The sequence below is a fragment of the Microtus ochrogaster genome, chromosome 6 (genome assembly GCF_000317375.1).
Source record: "Microtus ochrogaster isolate Prairie Vole_2 chromosome 6, MicOch1.0, whole genome shotgun sequence".
Classification (NCBI taxonomy): domain Eukaryota; kingdom Metazoa; phylum Chordata; class Mammalia; order Rodentia; family Cricetidae; genus Microtus; species Microtus ochrogaster.
This window is the reverse complement of record NC_022013.1, coordinates 47,862,647-47,873,180: the sequence shown is the minus strand read 5'-3', so window position 1 is coordinate 47,873,180 and position 10,534 is coordinate 47,862,647. Positions and strand designations below refer to the sequence as shown.

Sequence of the window (10,534 nt, the reverse complement as noted above, 5' to 3'; positions counted from 1 at the left end):
GAGAGAGAGAGAGAGAACAGAGAGTGGGAAGTTGGGGACAGGAATGGAGGGTACAGCTACCTCTTTCAATGAGAGACTGGACAGAGAAAGAGCCTGTAGGTTGGAAGAGGAAGGAAGATCCTCTTGCCTTGGTAGAAGAGCAGCGGAGGGGGTGTGTGTCAGGGCTTGTCTCTTAAAGGGACAGGACAGACCATTATATTCCCATACCATAAACACGGGACAGGAGCAAAGAAACCAGCTACCCTAGGATGTGACCAGCATCCAGTTTTCTCAGGTTCTGCCCCGCCAAGGCAATGCCCTCAAATAAGCAGGAAGCAGTCTTGAGAATCCACTGTCCCAATTCCTTTAACCTGTTGTGCCTAACCTTTTGCCTTTTCATTATAAAAAAGAGATGGGAATGTAATAGTCTGTCCTGTCCCTTTAAGAGAGCTTAACCCTAACCCTAACCTCTATTTGGAAGAGGTCTCTTCAGAAGAGGTGGCTGTGGCTTCCTCCCCCCCCCTTTCCTTTCCTTCCATAACCTACTGAATAAACTATACCCAAACCCTCTCTCTGCATGGTGTGCCTATCTGTCTCAGGTCACCTGCCATGGTTTCTCTTGGGACCAGCTGCTCCACTGATCTGCTGAGGTCTCTCTCACTCACTGCCTCCTTCCCACCTGGGACCCACAGAGGCCTCGGTTGGTAGGACCTGGCTGCCCCTTGTGGCCTGCCGCTGGCCCTCAGGGGAACCACAGCATTTTATTTTATTGTTATTTATTTATAACACCAACCTTTATGAGCCGTGGTGGCATACCCCTTAATCCCAACACTTGAGAGGCAGGTGGACCTCTGTGAGTTCAAGCCTAGCTTGGTCTACAGGATGGGTTCCAGGACAGCCAGGGTTACACAGTGAAACCCTGTCTCTAAAAACCAAAACATATATATAAATATATATATATATGGAGAGAGAGAGAGAGAGAGAGAGAGAGAGAGAGAGAGAGAGAGAGAGAGAGAGAGTTAGTTCGTTCTGGAAATGGAATTCAGGTCCTATAGCTCTAGTGAGCCTAACTTTTCAAATTTGACACTGGCCGTATGGACCTGATGTCTTGTGCCTACTGAATACATATTTCCACCCAGGTATGAGCCATGCATTTGTTTAGTTCGTAGCTTGAAATCAAGGCCCACTTGTTGGAAGCATTTCCTGAGTTTATGAGGTAGCACTGACCACCTTGTTTCCTTTGTGTTCCAATAATATTACAAGCAGTGGGAAGTCTGACTTGTTGGACAGAAAGTTTATTTACTTGGGAACTATATTTGGAAATGAAGCTTTGAACAAGAGAACTTTTAAAGGAGGCTACGATAAGCAATTTGAATACCAATTTGTTCGCTACACCACGATATTTTAGCAAGAAATACAGTACTAACTCACATACAACTATTCAGATTTTATAAACTCTTTACCTCTTTCCAGATGAAGTAAAATGATCAGAGAGAAAAACACAAGTTGAGCTCATAGTCTTGTTATATCACTTATGTCTGTATGCATTGCTTGGAGAATTGTTGAAGATATAAACAAATACAGGGCAGGAGCAATAAATCAAAGCAGGAATCCCAAAGTCCACCTTGGAATACCTATAAGATTATTTGGCTACTTACAGAGTGTGGCTGAGGAGTTGCTTACAGGAGTGGGGGGCGGGCCTCCAAAGCATCTGCACCACCAGCAAGTTTTACCGCAGCAGGGATGACGGCATAACTTCTCCAGGGCTGCATAGCCAGAGTTCTATAGTCTACATACCCCAGCACCTTCTGAGACCCGAGGCTGCCTGCAATTGCCAGTATTACATCCATATTACCAAAAGGGACAGGAGGGAGTAACATTATTTTCACTGCAGGGAGATCTCACTAAGCAAGTGGAGATTCCTGAGATCAAGGACAAACTTGGATTCCTTAAACATTATTATAGACAAAGTAGATTGTCAAACAAATCATACCCAGGAGTAATGAGGAAAAAGATAAAACTTGACCCAAATCCAAGTTTGAGTATACTTGGCCACAATGGCCACAAGAGGTATCACCCACAAGGACACCAGCATGAGTAAAAGATTCAAGTGCAGATGGCATGGTCAATCCGTCATCCGAAGAAGAAAAACCAAAGCTCACACCTGGGACAGATTTCAGCAGCTGGTTAAAAAGCACCACCTTGCTGTGTTGCTGCGTGTCGTACTTTCCCATTACAGATTCACAGTCCACTCTGAACGAGTAAGTTAAACTTTCATAAGTTCAGAAATAAACGTGTTTTTCTTGCTTCCACGTCAGATATTGGGCATATTCCAGTCACTTCCCTCCATAAGTCAGCAATAAAAAGTTTTATTTTTACAGAAGCAACATTTATTTACTATACACTATTTGTTTACTATGTAAATAAGGGCAAGGAAAAAGTGGAGCCGGGACACCACAACCACTGCCCATCACAAACAGACTTCAGGTTTTGATTTAAAGACAGGGTCGTCAGGGAGGTAGCCCAGGCTGGCTTTGAACTGGATACAGATGACGATCCTCTACCTCCCAAGCGCTGAAACTGCAGGCGCGTACCATCATGCCCAGTTTCTTTGCAGACCTTTAAATCTGAAAGCGCTATATTCTGTTTTGCAACTGACGCCTGCTAACAAATGCGTCTTTGCACATTACGAAACTGTCACCCGCAGCATTGCTTTCCGTGGCTGCGTGGCTTTTGGATGATCTGTTCAAACGACCTCGGTTTCATGTGTGGCATTCTCGAGAGTTCTATTATCTGCTTTCCTCCCAGATACCAGGGAGCCTGACTGAGGCTACCGCTTTTTGTCCTCCCCGAAATGTCCAGAGGAAATGACTCCATCCCATCTTTGGCAACAACGACACATCAGTGCGTCATCGCTGTGTCTCAACTAGAGGCGGCTGAGAGGCGAACTCAGCCCCGGAGCCCGGCGGAAGTCCTGCCCCGCTTGTCCGACCTCTGACACCAGGCGCCAGTCTCCGGGCGGAAATGCATCTGTGGGCCAGTGTGCGCATGCGCATAAGGTGGGCGCCGGCATTCTTGTTTCAGGTAGCGGCCGCGGTCGGACCTGGTGGCGGAGTGCACCCGGGTTTCAGGATGGGGGTGAAGGGCGTGGCGTGATCGTGGAGCCCTGAGAGCTCCTAATGCTGACCCCGGGAAGTGCGGGCGCCTGCCTGCACGGCTGCGAGGGCTGTGGCGGGGCCTCCGGAAGTAGGTAGAGGGCGCCTCCCAGTATAGGCCCGCGATGGCCGTGGGAGTGCCACGTAGACTCAGCCCACACCGTACAGTAGTCCTCGGTGAGCCCAAAGAAGGATACTCGCTGTAATCTGATCAGAGTGGGCTGGCCTCGAGCCTCTCCTTGTCCAGTTTTCCTGAAAACTACTGAGCTGGCTATCAGTTGGCTGTCTGAGGTCCCTCGTAGCTTAAACACGAAAGTTGCGTCCAAACGAGGGTGGCATTTCTCTGCTGCAGTTCGCACATGACGGCAAGCACATCTAGGGTAATAGTTAGACCCTTCCATTGTTTAAACGACCCTTTTCTGTCTCTTGTGGTCTGTTCCAGGAATAAACGTGTTTCTGATCTTGTGAATTTCAACCATGTTGTCCAACGGGTTACAAAAATTTCTAAAAGCCGCAGGCTCTCCTCCACATCCAGCGTCATGCTGTTGGTTAATAAGCAAACGCCAGTCTTCTGGAGCTCTGCCAGCAGCCACGTCGCGTAGGCGAGTTGTCATCACAGGCATCGGGCTGGTGACCCCACTTGGTGTTGGCACTCAGCTAGTTTGGGATCGGCTTCTCCGAGGAGAGAGTGGGATTGTTTCTGTCGTTGGTGACGAATACAAGAGTATTCCTTGCAGTGTGGCTGCTTATGTGCCAAGAGGTACTGAGGAAGGTCAGTTCAATGAACAAAACTTTGTGTCCAAATCGGACACCAAGTCCATGTCATCTCCCACCATCATGGCCATCGGGGCAGCAGAGTTGGCCCTGAAAGACTCCGGCTGGCATCCGAAGTTAGAAGCAGATCAGGTGGCGACTGGTGTTGCCATTGGCATGGGCATGGTTCCTCTTGAAGTTGTTTCCGAAACGGCTTTGATGTTTCAGACCAAAGGTTATAATAAAGTCAGCCCGTTCTTTGTCCCTAAGATTCTGATCAATATGGCTGCGGGACAGGTCAGCATTCGCTATAAACTCAAAGGCCCCAATCACGCGGTGTCCACAGCCTGTACAACAGGAGCGCATGCGGTGGGAGACTCCTTCAGATTTATAGCCCACGGCGATGCAGATGTGATGGTGGCTGGGGGCACAGATGCTTGCATTAGTCCATTATCTCTTGCTGGGTTTTCTAGAGCCCGGGCTCTGAGCACAAACCCAGATCCCAAGCTGGCCTGCCGACCGTTTCATCCAGAGAGAGATGGTTTTGTCATGGGCGAGGGTGCTGCTGTGCTGGTGCTAGAAGAACATGCGCATGCTCTTCAGAGAGGTGCCCGGATCTATGCAGAAGTTCTGGGCTATGGACTCTCAGGGGATGCTGGTCACATAACAGCCCCTGATTCTGAAGGAGAAGGTGCCTTCAGGTAAAAACTGGTTCTGTTCAGAGTTTTGTTTTTTTTTTTTTCCCTGTAAGACACTACTAGAATTCAAATTTTAAAAAAAGTTATCTGGTTGTGGTGTATAGTATGTATATATTTCTATCTTAGACTGAATGTATTTAAAAATTCTTTGCTTGAAATGTTTGAAAACATTCAAACATCTTTAAACAAAAATTGAATGGACTTTAGTCAAATCCAGTAGAGCTGTGTCTTTGCTGACTCCCTGTTTGGCAATCATTTTGCTCCTTTCTTCAGTCTCCCCTTGAACCTTTAGCAGACCTGGAGAATACAGATGAAGCCTGCTAGGTGTGTCTGGGGGGTTCTGTTCCTTACAGAGCGGCATTTCTCAGCTGCGTCACCCTGAGGTCTTGCTAGAGTGCTGCTTGTGGATTCTGGCTGTGCATCTGGGTTGACACTCAGAAGTCTACATCTCTAGCTAGCTCCAGACTAAAGACCATACTTTGAAAACAGTCCAAGATAATATGTTACTTTCTTAGCTTAGACCATGCTATGTTTTATCAAGTTAAACCTGCCAGGAGTTCACGGGATTTCCTGTAAAGGCAAATACTAGCTATTTTTGGCTTCGTGGATCATGGGGTCTCTGCTATGACACTCAGGATGGAGCTTACCTGGTGTACTTGGAAACCTTTATTTCTTTACACAAGCTCCTCAGGTGAACAATCTCCTGTTAAAATTAAACTTCATTTGATAATTTTCTTTTCTTCCTAGATGCATGGCTGCTGCTGTAAAAGATGCAGGTGTGTTGCCTGAACAGATATCCTATGTCAATGCACACGCCACCTCCACACCACTGGGTGATGCTGCTGAAAACAGAGCCATCAAGAGGCTTTTTAGAGATCACGCTGGGGCCCTTGCTGTATCCTCCACAAAGGGAGCCACCGGGCATCTGCTGGGGGCTGCAGGGGCGGCTGAGGCAGCTTTTACCGCACTGGCTTGTTACCATCAAAAACTCCCACCGACTTTAAACCTGGATTGTACGGAGCCAGAATTTGATCTCAATTACGTTCCTCTGGAGGCGCAGGAATGGAAACCCGAGGGTCGGCGAATTGGACTCACCAATTCCTTTGGGTTTGGTGGTACTAACGCAACACTTTGTATTGCTAGCATGTAAACATTGGCTTTTAATTGTATCAAATTAAATGTATTTAAATGTGTAAATGATACACACATACATATTTAATATCAATGATCAGATGTCTTTAACACAATTGGTGTTTGTAGTAGGGTAGTTTTTGCTAGAAAAGGGGCTGCCCAGTGCCTTGTGGGTACTTGTAGCAACTTGACATCTCCTGTGAGATTTCTGTGGCAACTAGTGACAGCCAGATTTGTCTCTAGGCATTGCCTTATGTTTTCTGGGGGACAAAATAGTCTGTATACATGAACTGTTGATTTATATTTTCCTAATGCTCTGAATCAAATAACTTTTGGTGCTATTTCCTCCACTCCTGTCCTTTTCGGGAATTTCTTTAGAGCAACTCCTCCAAGCAAGGCTGTGTTGCTGCATGTTGTAACTCCAGGGACACCATTTTTCTACAGGATATAGGAAGTATATGATACGTGTAGGATGGTGTGTCATCAGTCAGCATCCTCCGAGGACAGCTGTCAACCAGTGCTGACCTGTTCACCGATCTAAGTGTTGATAATGGAATTTCTCCAAACTCTCAAGTGTTTGTTTCTCAGAAGGAGGAAGTGAAACTGGTTTGACATTTCTTATTCTGGGTGTATTTGTGCTGTGAAGAATAGAAAAAGATCTTTTAAAAAGAAACTCTCGGTAAATGAGGCCCCCTTTCCCCTCAGTCTATCTTTGTGCTGTGGCCATGTTCTACTAGCTTCCCGCTCTAAGAGCCAGTGGGCCCTCTACTTTCTGCCTTGGGGAGTTCTCTCAAGCCAGAGGAGCAAGTTCCCCAGCGGTGACACCCAGCTGGGGAAGTGGAAGCCTTTGGCAGGCGGCTTCTACTGGAGAGTGAGGGCTCCGCTTCCATGCAGACCCTCAGGTTCACGGTGACATGGAGCTTCATGCCCCAGCTCAGACACCTTTAACCACTACTCTGTCCCCAGGCAGCTTTTATGGTTTTTATTCCTATCCCGTAAGTCATCCCCCAAACAAACTGCTTTCCCAGTGGCTCACACACTGAGATGGAGTCAAGAGGATCCATGGTTAACTGCCTAGCTGCAGAAATGAGCGGCTTTCCCGCATGCTACTTAAAACTTTGTCCTTGTTTTAATGCTTTTTAGAGTTTTAAAACAACGTGTATTAATGTTTCCCCTGCATATATGTACGTGCACCATGTGTGAGCCTGGTGCACCGGGAGTCCAAAACAAGGCATCAGATCCCCTGGCACCTCTGTTAAGGATGGTTGTGAGTCACCACAGGGGTGCCTAGAGCCAAATCCTCTACAAGAGCAGCTGTCTCTTCCCTGCTGAGCCATCTCCCCAGCCCCTTGTCCTTGGTTTCCAAAATCTGTGTGGGGGTAGTGGGTCATGTCTCTGGGTGCGTGTGCCACAGTGGTGGTTAGAGGTCAACTTTGTGGAGTTGGTTTTCTCCTCCCTCTTTCATAGGAGTTCCAGGGCTCAAACTCAGGTCTTCAGACTTACCTGCAAGCACCTTTACCTGCTGAGCCACCTTGAGGGTCTCACTTTGTAGCACAAGCTGGCTCCAAATTTTCTGTAGCTCAGGCTGGCTCCAAACTTGTCGTGAAGAACAAGCAGGCTGTGGGTTCCCACACCTGGGTTAGTTTTATCAGGCTAAAACGACATTGACTCCGACTGTGGATCCCCATCTCTAGGGCTCAGACACTGTAGTCGGTATTCATGTCCTTTGGCATCTGTTTGCTTAGCTGACAACTTACCGGGTGCTCTATCTGTCAGCCATAAGACAGTATGCATCAGAGAGGACCCGAAGCAGGCTGAATACATAAGTGTCAGCCAATCTCAGGATAAGTGGGAAGATGAGAAAGAAAGGCTGTTCCAGTATGTAGAAGTTAGCACATTTGTACTAAACAAATCTAATAGCCTCAGAGGTGGAAGATTGGGAGATAATGTCAGAAGATCTGGTAGATGTCGGGTTGCAGAGAACCCAGCAAGTTTCAAGGAAGTGAGGGTAATAAGCCATTTGAAATGGTAGGATGGCTGTGTCCATTTGGCTGGGCTGAACTTTTTGCTTAGGGTTAGTTGTAAGAGATTTCTTATGAATGATATGAAAGATGTATTGGATCTTTTTTTTTTTTTAAAAATTATTTATTATATATACAGTGTTCTGTCTGTATGCTTGCTGGCCAGAAGAGGGCACCAGAAGTGAGCCAACATGTGGTTGCCGGGAATTGAACTCAGGACCTCTGGAAGAGCAGTCAGTGCTCTTAACTTCTGAACTATCTCTCCAGCCCCAATGTATTGGATCTTAATGTTTGTCAGTGGGTAAGCCTGCAACTGCTTTTCCTTCCTGTGAATCCTGAATCTGCAAAGGTAAATCTTTGGCTCCATGACACCGGATGACCCTAGCTAGCTCGGGGCCCTTCCCATGAAAATGGAAAAACAAGAACTTGTCACCGTTTCAGTTCCTCCTTGTGTCTGTGGGTTCTGGTTGGCTTCTGGAACTTTCCAGTTGTCTTCCGTTCCCTGCACCTGTGTTGCAAACTCCTGCACCAGCAGGCAGCTGGTCACAAGCAGTATTTCAGAAGACGCTGAAGCTGTTATCACAGTTGGGAAGCGCCTGATCCGTAGAGGAAGCCCCCACCTCAGTGGCTTTGCTTCTCAGACTGTACCTTGACCATTATAAGAGGAAACGATGCGATAGGAGTGCCGTTACCACGGTTGATTTCAGAAATCTCACTGGCTGTCGAGAGAGGTGCCTGCCCCAAGAAAGCTTGAGTCCTTGAAGGGAATCGAGCCAGAAGAGTGTTGGGAAGGTAAACAGGATACCGTGACTCATTTGCGTTCCAAAGTACATCAACTGTGCTTTGTGAAACCAGCTCTAAGGCGTGGGCAAATCTGTTCTCATTGTGGTGAGAGGAGTTTTGATAAATGCGCTTGCATATCTATAAATAGTGCTTCAGTCAAAACAGGGCATTTACATCACATCTAAAACTGCTTTGTGACCTGTTACAGGAAGGCATTCCAGGGTTCTTCTGTTATGCCATGCCCACTCTCCCAGACAGAAAAGTACCCTCTTTGTTCAAGCGGACCTATGCTAAGTTAGAAATCTCTAGCCCTTGAGAGGCTAGACTTTCAGATTCCCAGATCCACCCCTTGCTTTGTGTGTTTGCTTTCTGTGTGTTTGCTGTTGTCTGCAAGCATTTCCTCACCCCTAATGAAAGCCCTTCTTCAGCTGATTTTGTCTGCTGCGGTTAAGAATTTTCCCTTCTGCTGTATGTCATGCTCAAAATTTTCCCTTTTAATCTTTTTTTTTTCCTACTTGTTTCTGCCTTCCCATTCCTGGGGTTGTAGGTGCCTGCCCCCACATCCAGTTTTTTTTTTTTTTGTCAGAGCATCTGAGGTCTCTATTTTTTTTAATTGATTTTTATTGAGCTCTACATTTTTCTCTGCTCCCCTCCCTGCTTCTCTCCTCTCCCCTTTAACCCTCCCCCAAGGTCCCCATGATCCCAATTTACTCAGGAGATCTTGTCTTTTTCTACTTCCCATGTAGATTAGATCTATGTAAGTCTCTCTTAGTGTCCTCATTGTTGTTCAAGTTCCCTGGGATTGTGGTTTGTAGGCTGGTTTTCTTTGCTTTATGTTTAAAAACCACCTATGAGTGAGTACATGTGATAATTGTCTTTCTGTGTCTGGGTTACCTCACTCAAAATAATGTTTTCTAGCTCCATCCATTTTCCTGCAAAATTCAAGATGTTATTTTTTTCTACTGTGTAGTACTCCATTGTGTAAATGTACCACATTTTCCTTATCTATTCTTCGGTCAAGGGGCATTTAGGTTGTTTCCAGGTTCTGGCTATGGCAAACAAAGCTTCTATGAACATAGGTGAGTACATGGCCTTGTGGCACAATTTGAGCATCCTTTGGATATATACCTAAAAGTGGTATTACTGGGTCTGAGGAAGGTTGTTTCCTAATTTTTCGAGAATTTGCCACACTGACATCCAAAGGGACTGTACCAGCTTGCACTCCCACCAGCAAGGCATGTTGGACCCTGAAGTCCAACTACCAGGAGGAGTTGCCCCAAGAGACCATCTCTCACACCACAGTGGATGTAAAAGCATGCGGATTTTATTAATTCTATCATGACAGGGTCTTTCTGCATTCGAGAAGCCAGCAAGACCCCGAATGGCTGGTACAGGCTACTTTAAAAAAAAAAGCCACAGAAACAAGGGGGGGGGGAGTCTGGGAGTTGTTCTCTAACTATTATGATTGGCTTATTCAAAGGGCTATTACCAATAACTGGCTGGAGAGCGGTTGCCAGATCAGATGAGGTAAGGGGAAACATCTGAGGGTCACTTTGCCCCTTTCCCAGGGGCTGAGTCAAGACATCTGTGGACATCTGTGGGTTATCTTGTCCCAATTTCAGGAACAGAGTTCTATTTGGAGAATGCTCACAAGGATTCAGTACGTGCATGTATAAGTTGTTAGGTCCTTGGTTCCCAGGGGAGGAGCGAGCACTACCGCTCAGAAGTGTTCAGAAATGCTTTAGAGTTATCCTAGAGTTTTACATGCAGGAGTGTTCCCTTTCCCCCACAACCTCTCCAGCATAAGTTGTCATCAGGGTTTTTGATCTTGGCCATTCTTACAGGTGTAAGATGGCATCTCAGAGTTGTTTTGATTTGCATTTCTCTGATGACTAAGGATGTTGAACATTTCCTTAAGTGTCTTTCAGTCATTTTAGATTCTTCTGTTGAGAGTTCTCTGTTTAGGTCTGTACTCCATTTTTTTTTAATTGGGTTATGTGTTCTTTTGTTGACC

At 46.3% G+C, this 10,534-nt stretch overlaps 1 protein-coding gene across 4 annotated transcripts; it reads left to right on the top strand.

Annotated features, from left to right (window-relative positions):
• The first annotated feature begins 2,996 nt into the window (after positions 1 to 2,996).
• Oxsm (3-oxoacyl-ACP synthase, mitochondrial) lies at positions 2,997 to 6,979 on the top strand. Of its 4 annotated transcripts, none has more exons than XM_013346819.2 (3): positions 2,997 to 3,038; positions 3,577 to 4,588; positions 5,333 to 6,979. In XM_013346819.2, the coding sequence occupies exons 2-3, from the start codon at positions 3,612 to 3,614 to the stop codon at positions 5,733 to 5,735; spliced, it is 1,380 nt and encodes a 459-aa protein (XP_013202273.1). In that variant the 5' UTR covers positions 2,997 to 3,038; positions 3,577 to 3,611; the 3' UTR covers positions 5,736 to 6,979. The 4 variants fall into 4 exon arrangements, with proteins under 4 accessions (XP_013202273.1, XP_005348610.1, XP_026635423.1 ...); XM_005348553.3 differs by having other exon boundaries at positions 3,031 to 3,063; XM_026779622.1 differs by lacking the exon at positions 2,997 to 3,038 and adding an exon at positions 3,070 to 3,225.
• The last annotated feature ends 3,555 nt before the right edge of the window (positions 6,980 to 10,534 follow it).

Bases quoted from the DNA above. Each gene is read 5' to 3' on its own strand.
- Oxsm (XM_013346819.2), top strand. From the start codon at position 3,612: ATGTTGTCCAACGGGTTACAAAAATTTCTAAAAGCCGCAGGCTCTCCT. The intron at 4,589-5,332 runs GTAAAAACTGGT...TTTTCTTCCTAG, and splicing joins GAAGGAGAAGGTGCCTTCAG to ATGCATGGCTGCTGCTGTAA.